The sequence below is a fragment of the Onychostoma macrolepis genome, chromosome 04, assembly GCF_012432095.1.
Source record: "Onychostoma macrolepis isolate SWU-2019 chromosome 04, ASM1243209v1, whole genome shotgun sequence".
In the NCBI taxonomy this organism is placed as follows: Eukaryota; Metazoa; Chordata; class Actinopteri; order Cypriniformes; family Cyprinidae; genus Onychostoma; species Onychostoma macrolepis.
The window spans coordinates 27,367,423-27,382,153 of NC_081158.1; the positions used below are offsets into that span (position 1 = coordinate 27,367,423).

General features: G+C 34.9%; 1 protein-coding gene across 1 annotated transcript in view; it reads left to right on the forward strand.

Moving 5' to 3' along the window:
• Window positions 1-2,599: 2,599 nt before the first annotated feature.
• Window positions 2,600-14,731, forward strand: part of arhgef39 (Rho guanine nucleotide exchange factor (GEF) 39) — a 46,151-nt gene continuing 34,019 nt past the window's right edge. Inside the window, 3 exon segments of the mRNA XM_058774092.1 lie at window positions 2,600-2,995; window positions 3,725-3,819; window positions 11,753-11,873. Of these exon segments, the coding sequence (XP_058630075.1) occupies window positions 2,846-2,995; window positions 3,725-3,819; window positions 11,753-11,873 (366 nt within the window). The 5' untranslated portion in view covers window positions 2,600-2,845.

A 14,731-nucleotide genomic window follows, 5' to 3' on the forward strand; every position in this document is an offset into this window, starting at 1 on the left:
ATAAGAATAATTTTACTATTACTTACTATATATAGGCCTACACTATATAATTCCAGTGATGGAAAATTTCTGGAAATCTTGTAAAATTGTGATTTCTTTGGCCTGCAAAAATCATGGAAATGAGTGTCTTAAGTCATGGAAATTTCTATAGGGAATCTAAATGTTTATGCTTTGGCTTAGCTTTGAAATATTTAATCAGCTAGTTGTTGCTGTTTGTAGAGTTAAACTTGCTGTAGGTCATCATGATGACATCAGTTTGCTTTCATTGGAACTTATTTGGTCTTGTTTTCATTTTTAATTTAAAAGCCTGGAATCTGACATATTCAATCTTATAGGTATTTAAAAAGGAATTATTTGAAGTGAAAATGGCGCAAATGTCTTACACTTGTCTAAATTCATGCCCATTTTCGTTAACTAAAACTAGAACTAAAACCATAAACCTTTTTTCATTACTTGAAATAAAATAAACATTAAATTAAGTAAAAATTATAATAAACTTATTTTATTTCAGCTACAGTAGTTGCCAAAGCAGCATTTCTCATTTTTAAGTACTAAAATGACTTACACTGAATAAACTAAAATAATAAATGAAATAAAATAAAAAATAATAAAAAATAAAATGACAAAACCACAAAAAAAAATTAAATTAAAGAAACAGAAAATATGAAAAAATAAAATCTAATTCTAAATATTAACAAAAAGTATAATATCATATCAGTTATAATGGCACTGTAGATCTTACCGAAACCATCAGAGCAATAACAGTGAGTGGGAATATTTGGATGCACTCCAGCTCCACCCCTCATCCATGTGGCTCTTCTGGGAAGCAGATCTGTGGACTTGCCAATGCTGATGATGCTGCACTACTTTATTTGCAGGTGTTACCCAACACCTTTATATTTAGATACATGAGTGGTTGTAAAGAAAACCAGGGTTTGTCTGTGTAATTTTCCATATGTATGCATAAAACCTTATCCTGAACAAAAGAAAGTGGTCTTGTTTAATGTAAGCGCTGAGATATGCAAACAAACCCTGCCGGTTGCTCCATATTTAGTCTTTTTAACTAGGTACTCCTGACCCCAGTCCTCTTCAGCTGGCTTTTAATTGGCTTCACTGGGCCTAAAATGCTGCAATATTTCTCGAAATTGACTGCTTATTTGAGTGTCGAGAGTGATGCAATTTACAGTAAGTTGCTGGTAAAATTGGACCGTGGCTTCAGACGCAGCACTTAGCAGAGGCTGCATGGGGCATGAGGAACTTCAGGGGATGCATTTTACGTTTTATGGAGGTTTTGTACAAACAAGGGACGGGCACCACAAAGGCAGATGGGATGGGATTTTTTTGGTGCTTTCGCTCCTCATGGATACTCGTATGCACACCTCTTAGTCTTTTTGGGTTGATCGGGCTGCCTTGTTTACAGTGTGTTATAGAAGGGCTGATGCCAGCCTCCCTCGGGAGGGAACAAGGGTTAATTGCTGTTAAAGTGTTGGTCTCGTTCCTCTTTCTGGCCCTGATGCTCCATTAGAGCTGACACTAATGAGGCAGTGCAGAGAGGACACCCTGGAGTCGAGGGACAGCACCACCGACTGGGGGAGGGAGTCATGATGGAGAGACTTTACTTAGCTGAGAGAGAGAGAGAGAAAGCATGCACTAAGTCATAGATCAAGAGTGTGTGTTGTTCAGTGTTGCTGGGATGTGTGTAGGGTTGGCTTCTCTTAATTGGAGTCTTACCCTCTGCATATGTTGTTTGTTTGTCATTACGAATTCATAGGGGATTGAATCGCTGGTCGTCCCTCATACTAGGTCTGTTTAGCCAGTGGCATTTGCTTAGTTATTGGACTGTATTGATTGTAATTTACAAATGTCAAAATATGGATTTTCAACACCCTAATAATGTAAATGATGAAATTGGCTAAATAAGTACTTTTATAAAAAATAAAAATTAAAAAAAAAAGATCATTGATTAATGAAGTCAACAAAAGATGTGAGGCTGCGCTGCTCTAAAATCATTGAATAGTATACATATTTTTGTTTATTTTTATTTCAATAAGTATAGAATTCTATGTTGTATCAACTACAATATGTGAAAATAAAGTAATAAAAATTATACAATTTTATCAAATTATGAATTATTAAAAATACTAATATGAGCAGATGCAAATTAAATAAAATCATTGTTAAACTACATTTAATATATTATAATTTCTTATACATAAAGATGAATATATAATGAATTTGATGAAATCAGAAAAAACTCATACTTCACTTATTTTATATCAAATTATAAATTATTTTAAAATATGAATATGAGCAAACTCAAATTTTGCTCGGTTAAAAAAAATTAAATAATAAAAATAATCTAAATAATTTTATTTCATATATTTGAAATATTTTCCATTTATATTAGTTCAATCTAAAACTATATACAAATCTATAAATTGTATCATAAACAATGAAACAATTATAATAAGCAATTATCAATTATTATTAAATTGTCAAATTATGAATTCTTAAAAATACTAAATTTATTATATATAAAATGTTACTATATGTGAAAATATTATGCATAATATTACAATGTATTGTGTGTATATATTGTATTTATACACACACACACAAATTAATATATAATAAATAATTTGATCAAATCAGAAAAAGTTAAAAGTTAAGTTTTTTAATAACTCAACTTCAGATATATATTAAATATAAATTTGTAGATTTCATGTAGATCGTCATTTAAATTTTTAATTTTGGTCAACAACCAGTAATTTGATGTCTGTTTAGTGATTTTCTGTTTTGTAGGTAGTAACACTGATCTGGAGTCAGCACCCTCACCTGGTTGGTCATGAGTTTTGCTCCGAGTCCGTTCACCCCCATGGGCATCCGCAGCATTCAGGAGCAGCGGGACCGCTGGGAGAGGAAGAGGAGCCGCACGGCCCGCGAGCTAGTCCAGAGTGAACAAAGATACTGCGAACAGCTGGATCTAGTCGTCACGGTTAGTCTCTACAGGTCCAACATTGCACAAAAGCCCATGGGCTGAATTGGTTGATCTTGTATGATATCAAACAATACACTGATGGAGAATCACTTGTCAGGGCTGGATTTAGTCATAGAAACAGAAAAATGTGTTTGTTGCGATGCGTCGATCATCAGCATATCCCAATTAATACAAATCTGAAATTCTAATTATCTTCGAGAGCTTTATTCACTGTTTCAACAACACAAGGTTTTCCATTCATTGAGTGGTCCTTGACACCATCACAGGGCTATTCTTTTGAAATTCATAGTTTATAACCTGTTCAAGGCTTTTTATTTTGCAGCTAATTAGTTTTACTTTAAGATCACTGAGTTTTCCGTGCCATTTCTGTGTGTATTTTGTTGTATATCAAAATAATTGGCATTTGAACTCACACGTCGGTCTTATTGTTTTCGAATGCTGCAGCTAATTAAACGGTTGACCGTTAAAACACGACTTATTTTGAGAAACCAAACCACGTTGCCTCCCACCTCTGGTGAAGTTGTGTTAGATATGCGGCTCATATTAAGCCGTTGGAGGTAATTGAGATGTCATTGCTGCAAAATGCTTGGTTCTCCACAGATTTGTTCTCGCTTTGTCTCAAGGGTGTGCGACGAGAGGTGACACTCTCGGTAAGATGAAGAGTCATGTACGAGTGGCGTCTGAAAATTTAATTTTCTCTCCCTCCTGTCTCTTCCTTTTCTCCAGTACTTTGTGGAGATCTTGAAGGCCAAAGGAACCCTCAGGCAGGACATTAGAGAAAGCATCTTCAGTTCAATTAAATCCATTCATTTAATAAACCAGTAAGTATCCTTTAAATAATTAAGTGAATATTCGCGCTCAGGGGAGAGAGACGGCGGAGGGTGGCTGGCTTTGATACCGTTTAAAAAGGACGAGAGGGTAGGGGAGTATTAATTGGGGTCTAACAGGAGAATCAAGTTTGAGAACTTGGAGATTGCCTGGTGTGCCTTATCTTATGTTATTCTCTTTAATTGGATTGCGAATCGATGCGGATGCTGGATTTAGGCTTACAGCTGCACTTTCTCCAGAGTGTTTCACGTTATCCTGCCACGGTTACCATCAGAGGTGATGGTGGCCTGTTCATAATGGCCGCCGTTTGTGTTTTCCAAGTCTTATGTGTTGATAAAAGTAAGCGTTTGCTATCACTGATGTTTTAAACATGTATTTTTAATGAAAGTGTTCATTACCATGCGTTCATTACTGATACTCACGGATCTTTCCACCTGACTTCAACACTACTGTAGCTGATTCGCCAGTTATAGGCATCAGGCTATTCAATACAAGGTTTAAAGTCAGCATGAAACACCATTTGCAACCCATTTCAAGTTTGCGCAGCAGTCAGGTTTTTTGCACTTCTGAGTAACACTGGATATTCAATAGAAAAACATTAGTGCAGGACCTGATTTTATCCTGTAAGATCTCGTTACGATACCAACATTTCAGTAGTTATTATAATAATAATAATAATAATAATACCTTTTATTTACAGGCGCCTTTCAAGACACTCAAGGACACTGTACAATATAAAACAAAACATAATGCTTGCATTTTATAACAACACATTAAACAAGCAAATCATTAAAAGCTATTCTAATCTAAACAAATACGTTTTTATCTGAGCTTTGAAATGGGAAATTGAATCCAGCTGGCGAATGTGCAAAGGTAAAGATTTCCATAGCTTCGGCGCTGCACAACTAGTTGGAACAGACAATAGTTGTAATGTACTTTTTGTTCTTATGTTTTTGACAAATGCTTTTATGCAAAGCTGGTTCAAGCTTTATGTCAGTATTTTAAGAACAAACTCATAACCTTGGCATTGTTAACATTATGCTCTATGGGAAGTTTTGTGATTGTCAGTACCAAAAATGCCATTTAATTCAGACAAAATAATATTTAAAAATATATTATTGATATAATAACAATAATAATTTTTATATTATTAAAAAATTAAATTAAAATAATGGTTTTTTTTTTTTTATCCTACCAGATGTTTTTTTTTTTGTTTTTTTAATTTTTCAAAAATTATTATTTATTTCATTTATTTATTTAGGGATTTTTTTTTTTTTTTACTGGTAATGAAACCAGTAAACAGTCTGTATTTATCTGAAAATAATTAAAAACAGTTTTTTGGGGACCAACATTCCTTGATTAATATTAACCGCATAGACAGCAGCAGCTCTGTTAAACTGTATTTACATTAGTGCTGTCAAACGATTAATCGCATCCAAAATAAACGTTTTTGTTTACATAGTATATGTGTATGTACTGTGTATATTTATTATGTGTATATATATATATATATATATACACACACACACACACATGCATGTATATATTTAAGAAAAATTTTATGTTTATGTATTAAATATATTTAAATATAATATACGTTTTATGAATATAAATATATACGTGTAAATACATGCAAATATTTTCAAAATAATTTTTTGAATTATCAATTATTTGATCCCCTGCTGATTTTGTACGTTTGCCCACTGACAAAGAAAGGATCAGTCAATAATTTTAATGGTAGGTTTATTTGAACAGTGAAAGACAGAATAACAACAAAAAAATCCAGAAAAACGCATTTCAAAAAAGTTATAAATTGATTTGCATTTTAATGAGTGAAATAAGTATTTGATCCCCTATCAATCAGCAAGATTTCTGGCTCCCAGGTGTCTTTTATACAGGTAAAGAGCTGAGATTAGGAGCACTCTCTTAAAGGTAGTGCTCCTAATCTCAGTTTGTTACCTGTATAAAAGAAAACCTGTTCACAGAAGCAATCAATCAATCAGATTCCAAACTCTCCACCATGGCCAAGACCAAAGAGCTGTCCAAGGATGTCAGGGACAAGATTGTAGACCTACACAAGGCTGGAATGGGCTACAAGACCATCGCCAAGCAGCTTGGTGACAAGGTGACAAAAGTTGGTGCAATTATTCGCAAATGGAAGAAAAAACAAAATAACAATCTCCCTCGGACTGGGGCTCCATGCAAGATCTCACCTCGTGAAGTTTCAATGATCATGAAAAATGGTGAGGAATCAGCCCAGAACTACATGAGAGGATCTTGTCGAGGATCTCAAGGCAGCTGGCACCATAGTCACCAAGAAAACAACTGGTAACACACCTTGAAGGACTGAAATCCTGCAGTGCCCGCAAGGTCCCTCTGCTCAAGAAAGCACATGTACAGCCCGTCTGAAGTTTGCCAATGAACATCTGAATGATTCAGAAGAGAACTGGGTGAGTGTGTTGTGGTCAGATGAGACCAAAATCAAGCTCTTTGGCATCAACTCAACTCGCCGTGTTTGGAGGAGGAGGAGGAGGAGGAATGCTGCCTATGACCCCAAGAACACCATCCCCTCCGTCAAACATGGAGTTGGAAACATTATTCTTTGGGGGTGTTTTTTCTGCTAAGGGGACAGGACAACTGCACCGCATCAAAGGGACGATGGACGGGGCCATGTACCATCAGAGCCAGGGCATTGAAGCCAGCCAGGGCTTTGAAAAACACAAAACACACGGCCAAGGCAACAAAGGAGTGGCTCAAGAAGAAGCACATTAAGGTCCTGGAGTGGCCTAGCCAGTCTCCAGACCTTTATCCCATAGAAAATCTGTGGAGGGAGCTGAAGGTTCGAGTTGCCAAATGTCAGCCTCAAAACCTTAATGACTTGGAGAGAATCTGCAAAGAGGAGTGGGACAAAATCCCTCCTGAGATGTGTGCAAACCTGGTGGCCAACTACAAGAAACGTCTGACCTCTGTGATTGCCAACAAGGGTTTTGCCACCAAGTACTAAGTCATGTTTTGCGAAGGGGTCAAATACTTATTTCACTCATTAAAATGCAAAATCATTTTATAACTAGGATTTTTTTGTTGTTATTCTGTCTCTCACTGTTCAAATAAACCTACCATTAAAATTATAGACTGATCATTTCTTTGTCAGTGGGCAAACGTACAAAATCAGCAGGGGATCAAATAATTTTTTTCCCCACTGTATGCATAATAAAAATACACAGTACACACACATATATTATGTAAACAAAAACTTGTATTTTGGATGCGATTAATCGTTTTGACAGCACTAATTTAGATCTAATATTTTATTACAAGTCCTTTTTTTTTTTTTTGGCCGAAACTTTTACATTTTCTTAAAATAAATATCAATACATCAGTGTTGTTATTGTAAAATTCTTTAAAAATTGTCTTTTGTAACTGAAATAAAGCTTAAATAGAATATAAATATTAGATGGGAAAAAAAAGAAAATCGAAATTTTGCTTTGGTATAGTCTACAATAATATGAAATTCCATGATGACTTTGATAATGTCTTTGTTTTTTACCGGTGGTAGAATGGTCATGCTAAGTCATGAAACCCAGCTGTGACTCTTCCGCATACAGACGATTAGACACTCTGCTTGAGGGGCATTTATGACAGCTTGAGCAAATGAAAAGCCAGAGCCGCTGGAAACGAGGTGCAGAAGATGAAATAATACATCAGAAAAACTGGCCTGAAGAGCAGTCGGCATTGATCTGCCCATGCGGGCTGGGCAGACTAACAACAAATTAACTCACAGGTGTCAAGAAGCCTGTTCTTGTTAATTTTATCTGAGGCTATCTATGGCACAGAGCTCTCAAGAAGCGTTTTGTGTTTTGATGTACCACATCTGAAAACAAAACTAAAAAAGCAGAATGCCTCTCCTAATGTCCAATAGCCTGCAAGCGAACACGCTTCCAGCTTTTTATTAAGACCTTCAAGCTTGCGTTACAGAGATCATTGCTCCTCAGTGCAGGTGAGCAGTCTTTGATATATTTAACAACCTGATCAATCTTAGAAAATTTACCTGACAAGCTCAGAGAGATGTTATCTAACAGGAAAAACCTAGTGAGGAGATTTCATTAGTCCTGAAATGGCCAAAATTTTCGTATAAGTTAATACAGGGTGGTTTTGTTGTGTACATATTACCAAACGACTGGAAGGGGAAATACTGACTGCCTTTGAGGGCCTCATCAAGGGCCTGTTGATTGAGAATCATAAAATTGTCTGAATAATGAATCACTGTGGGTCCCCGAGGCTCCCATCAATGCCTGATTGACGGGCCTCTCTACAAACAGTGGCTGAATGAAGATGGAGGGCTGAGTTTCAGAGCCCGATGTATTGGATAAATCGGTGCTCGGTTACCATATATCATCATTAGAATCGGTTATTGAAGTGCCGGGTGAAGCGTAATGGCAGTCTCTCAATTTAGATCTGTGAACAGACAGCAGTGCCTGACTGATTAAAACGAATAAAGTGCTCGCGTACTCCAAAACCACATCGTTATCAGGAAGCTTCTTCAGATGCATGTTGATATCTGCGCTGGCTGCTGAAGGTTATTTGAATCCTTAGCTGAAATCATCACTTTTTATCTTGGACTAGTTGTAGCACGGAAAAACAGAGAACAAGGACAGGAGGTGAGCCGTAGATTTTTTTTTTTTTTTTTATCATACACAATGTGCACTTTATAGTAGGGAAAAAAATAGATTTTAACCTACATTTTTACTCCTTTTCATGTCTTACAAAATCTATTTGAGCTATTTAGCAGGCTGTCCAAGCTGCTCTTTTCCATACAATGAAAGTGAATGGTGAAAGTTACTGATAAAAGTAATGCATTACAATATTGCTTTACAAAAAAGTAACCGTTACTTAGTTACTTTTTGAAAAGTAATGCATTACGTTACTTTTGTGTTACTTTTTGTCGCCTGAGCTGATGCTTATTTATTTTTAATAACAAAAATCTCAAAAGTTATATTTTTGGTAGCTTTAAAGGCCCTTTCACACCAAAAGTGAAATTAATAAGCCTTATTTGAAAAAGTGAATTTGAAAGTAATGCATTACTTTACTAGTTACTTGAAAAAAAGTAATCCGATTACTTGTAATCCGTTACCCCCAAAACTGATGGTGACCGCAGCTACCAGTTTCATAGCAATATGTTTTTGGTAAATAATAACTTTTAGGACTCTTTTCACACAAACTTGAATAACATCAGAAGCACTACTTTAATGGTATTTTTTTTTTTTTGTGGAGCTTGACTGCCCCTTGGCCACCTTCCTCTTTCATTGTATGGAAAAGAGCAGCCTGGACATTTTTCAAAACTTCTCCTTTTGTGTTCCACGGAAGAAAGCCAGTCATGCATGTTTGGAACAACATGAGGATGAGAACATTTTTGTTTTAATTTTAATTTATTTTATTTGTACATTTTATGGAGAAAATTATTTTTTAAATTGTTTTCTACATTTTTATGCTTTTAAAAGAATTGAATTTTAAATTTCTGATGTATTATTTCAACTAATTGTAGTTTTATTATTTTTATTTTATTTTATACAGTCTTATGAGTTTTGAGATATTTGGAGTGATTATATAACCCGAGGACAATGCAAACCAATCATTCCCAGTTTTCCATAAAACCCTTCAAAATGATGGCAGCCTCAAAGGCGACAGTAAAAATATCTGTCTGCTATATTTAAGTTTAAAAGAATAGCGTGCAGTTGGTTTGAAGTTCATTCTTTGTACATCACATGATACTCTTGGGTTGGTAAAGACTTAAATACATTCTGAATTCATTAAACACTGCTGAACAAGCAAACAAACAAACAAACAAAACTTGAATATATTGTCACACTGCTGCCATTCATCAGAATTATGACTGTTTACCTGATGAGGGGAATAAGGCAATAGTGGAAAGAACCCAATTATCCTAGAATGCACCGTAACAGTGATCACCAACTTAAAAAGGGCTGTCACTTAAGTAGCACAGAATCAAAAACGCATTTGAGAGAGAAATATTCTGAACGAGTGCGTCTTGGGGGTTTCTTAATGACAGTAAATTTGGTGTGGAAATAGATCAAATGGGATCCGAAATGAAGGAAGAGGGTCCTTGTCGCTATTGAAGGGAGGAGGGAGTCTCCCTACAAACCGAACGATGCTTTTGGGTCCTGTACATATTTGTGTTTTTACAAGCGTTTGTGTCGCTGCTAACTATTCATCAACGATAATTAGTATTCCTCGGTTCTCGCTTCCCGCAAATGAAGCCACATAGGCCTCCATTGTTTGGTTGAGTCTGTGCCCAGCCCAGATGTCGCAACCGCTAAGAATTAATGTAGATTAACGTGACGCAGGAGGAATGCTAATGTTATCTTTGTCATCTTCCTGACGGCCAGAGAATTTAATTGCCCTAAAAAAGAGCATAAAAAATGTAAGTCGTAATTTCATATTTATCATAATAGCCTCTGGCTGTGAGGAGGAAAAAGGAAACACTATTTTTCCCGCCCTTTGCCCTCGTTAGAACTCTCTCGGCTGCTGTAGCATCTCCTGATTACGAACAGAGGCTACCTTGGCTTGCAACTTCATTAAAATCTATTTAAATCAACTTCAACCGCAAAATGCTCCTTCTTCCAGCATGTATAAAACGCAAAGTTTCAGGGAACATCATTAGGGAGAGTGTGTGCGTGTATCCGTACCTGTATTTCTGTTTGGTCTAAGCGGTATCTACCTCGCCTAGTTTGGATAATAAGCTCCCTCACAAGTGTCAACACCCTCACCCTTGAATTATACCCATGTCACCCTAATGTGCCTGACAGCCAGAGCACCAACTCTTCCATTCCTCTTGAACACCTTGTTTTGTTCCTGGTTTCGCAATGAGTGCGTTCCCGCTACAAAGCGCCGCACGCTTGCCCTTGGGCGCTAGCCTCAGCACCCTTGTCTCAAATAAGTATGTCACCCACAGGGAGGGGCCCTCGCATGACACCACACAAATCTGACTAAAAACACTTCCTTTCGCAAATACGTTTGCCTCTGAACTAACCCCCCTCATTATTTGTGACAAGAAGTGCCTTGATTTCCAAAACAGTATCAGGGTTATCATTGCGTTTGGAGTGCGCTGGCAAGACTGCAGGGTAGGGTAACGTGAAAGTGGGCCCTGTTATTTGTTTTTTGAGTTAACAGTACTTAATTGTTGATGATTTGACACAGTATGATGGTTCTTTGAAAGTATGATTTAATATGTAATTGTGCAATTTCACGACAGGAAAAAAAAAAAATTTTTTAGTTGAATAGAATATAATGAATTCATTATAATATTAAATGTATTATTTCATTCATTAATGCATTAAATAATCTACAATGTTTTCATTTTTTAAAAAATCTATTTTTATTATATAGAAAAACAATTAATGGAAATATCTATCTGTATATCTATACGTCTATATATATATATATATATATATATATATATATATATATATATATACATTTTAAAATAAAATATTGTTTATTACTACTAATTACTAACAAGTGCATTATTTAATTAATTTATTAATGTGTGTGCTTGTATTTTTATAAAATTGAAAAGTATTTCTAAATAAAAATATATATTTATTACTTGTAGATTTATCTAATTTTGTTATTGAATTAATTATTAAATATAATGAATTGAATTATTAATTAATATAGTGTTCTAATTAAAAATATTTACTTCTCTATTGTATATAATTTATATTTTATATTTTATATTTATAATATTTTTATTTTATTGTATATGATTTATATTATTTATCATTTATTTTATATTATTTATTTTTATTTTATTTTACAGCACATTTGAGGAATGATAAATTCAATGAAGCCTGCTTAAATTACACCGCATAAAGCAAATCATGTTTTTACTTCTTACTTTTTTAACAGAACCCTTCTCACTCATCTAGAACTGGGAAGGTTTGGCATTGGGTTTGAGGAGTTTTGCACTCATCTGCAGTTGTACAGTGTGTACGTTGACAACATTCAGACTGCTAAAAAAGTCCTTGTGGTAAGTTAAGTTTAATGTTTCTTATGTTAGACTTGACCCCCTTTTCACTTCTGTTCACATGTTCAGCATTTGGCATTGACAACCATACTAACAAGTGTGACTCTTTATGTTGTACGGCCTTGAGTAATGCCTGCATGAACATGGCTGTAAATTAAAGGTAATATTAAATTTTACCGATTGTCATGTTCCTTCTCTTTTTATTATAAATTGCTATTTGAAGGTAGTTTAAGTTTTTTACCTGCTATGAAAACAAATGGCCTTATTACCTGGATAGAGGTCACCTCCTTACACAAAAGCCAGTGGCTACGTCTATCGATATGAAATCATGAATATGTATTCATTATAGATCTATGGTAATGCGCAGGATTGACAGTATGTCATGCTCTACTTCTAATTAGTCCAAACCTATTAAATCATTGTACGATTCCTCATCTATGGAGCCTTTTTTCACCCTACCACATTGCTCGGCTCAACCTTGTGGGGGAAAAAAAGAAGAGAAGACACAATGTCGGGTCAGTAACTCAAAGATCACCATTCAGAATGATTGACGTTTGGAACGGTGAAAAAAAATGGAGTCACCTACCTGATTAAGGCTTATGGATGACACTCTGTGCAAACAGATCTCTCCAGGCAAAGCCCAGCGGTACCATTAGGTCCAACACTACCATCTCATTACGCCTGACTTAAGTGGGCAGCCTCCATCAGTCGGCCGGAAAAAAGTGCGATGGGGAGTCTCTCTCTTTGCTAATTAGCTCCTCCCTCGGCAAGGCACCTGTACCCAAGTGTACGGATGACTGATTCCTTGTTAGACCAAATCAGTTAGTGGTTAAAGAATCATTGGCATGCCTGGCTAATGCTAACTTCTGTATTCTGTGTGCTTGCGGTGAACTGAGGGGGCATATTAACGTGCTTCGTGCTATGCTAGTAATAGTGTCTGATACCGAGTATACGTTTTAGCCTTAGTGTTAGCCTCGCAGCAAAGCTCTCCCAAGCCGCGTGCTAACATCTGGTTTTATTTATCTGAGGGGAAGCCTGGAGCCTCACAGATATTAATGTCTTAATTAAGAGGAGGAATACGTCTGTGGCCAATTGACTGGTTCTCATTGATTGCAGACTGAGCTGTTTAAGTTAGCATTGATTCCTCCGCTAGGCCTACATGGCTGTAATTGCTGGAACATGGACTGGTGTGTTCGCCATGTCACATGATTCAAACATGGCTGGTTTGTCCTTCAAAGTCCACCGTCTCATGAAACTGATTAAGAGAATAGCAATCTAGACCAAGATCTCAACATTTTCTCAACCAGTGACTCTTTTTACATGTTGTTCATACATGTTAATTTGACATTTTTAATTTCCTTTTTAGTACCTTTTTAACCTTGACTGAACGTATTTGATAATATATAATGTGACGCTTTAATCTGTTAAAATAGTTTTTTTCATTATTTTAGAAATGCACAATATATCTGTACCATGTAAGTTATTGGCCAGTGTGGATTTTTATCTATTTATTTATTTTTTATTGGTGTAAATATATATTTTTGATCAAATATAGATGAAAATCAAATATATTAAATATTATTACAATTTAAAATAACTGTTCTTTTTTAATATTAAAATATCCTGCTATGTTTAATAGGAATCTTGTAATAGATAAATAGAAAGGTTAATCTTTAAAAATACTAACAAATTTAAATCATTAGCAACTCTCAAAATGAATGCTCTTTTCATGCTGTACAATATAATTTTGAGATGCTTATATTCACTTGTTAAATAGATTTAAATTTTTAATGTTTTGTTCTTTTTATTCAGACAAAATACATTCATTTTATTTAAAATTATATTATTTTTTAAGAATAGAATTTTGATATTTAATATTGTTTTGATGGCTTACCTATTATTTTAAAATGCAAATAATATCAAATCTTTAGCAACTCTTAAAATCAATATATTTTTCATGGTGTACATTATCATTTTAAAATGCTTAAATTCGCTTATTAAATAGATTTACATTTTTTATGTTTTTTTATTCAGGCAAAATATATTAATTTTTATTTAAAACTATATTGTTTTTTTGTTTTTTTAATAATAGAATTTTAATATTGTTTTGATGACTTGGCTATTATTTAAAATGTGGAAAGCTTTCAGGATTTGACAGGATTCATTCTGAGAATTTTTTTATTTTTAATTTTTTGGCTGTCCTAAATAAAGGATTCAGTTTCTTTAATATATAATAAGATTATTGATTGCGTTACAAAACCTCTTTCTATTCAAACTATTTGGAATAGGGAATTATCTGACCTTAATTTATCTGTCGACTGGGAGAGAGTGTGGTCTAATCTCAGTTTAACATCTAAAAATCTGGCTCATCGTCTTATTCACTTCAAAGTCATTCATAGAGCATACATAACTCCTTACAAAAGATTTAAAATGAAACTACAACCGAATCTCAACTGCCATATATGTAATACTACATCATCAGGTACTTTTCTGCATATGTTTTGGGAATGTCCTGTCGTCATCAGTCTATGGACACATGTAAACCTGGTTTTATCATCCTTATTGCAAATGGATTGGTCTGTTAATCCAAGTTTGTGTCTTCTTAATGATGATTCTGATCTCTGTATAACCTCAATGCAAAAGAGAATGATGTTTGCTGGTTTTACAGCTGCGAAGAAGACAATAATACAAAACTGGTTTACACCGCACATGTGTGGAAAAACATATTGGATCCGTAGTCTCCTGCACATAGTGGCTTGTGAATGTACAACAGCACGAATCAATGGGGCCAAGCCTTCTACCATCGATGCTTGGCAGTGCTTTCTTTTTGATATACGTGACTGTATAAAGGAGTGACTTTT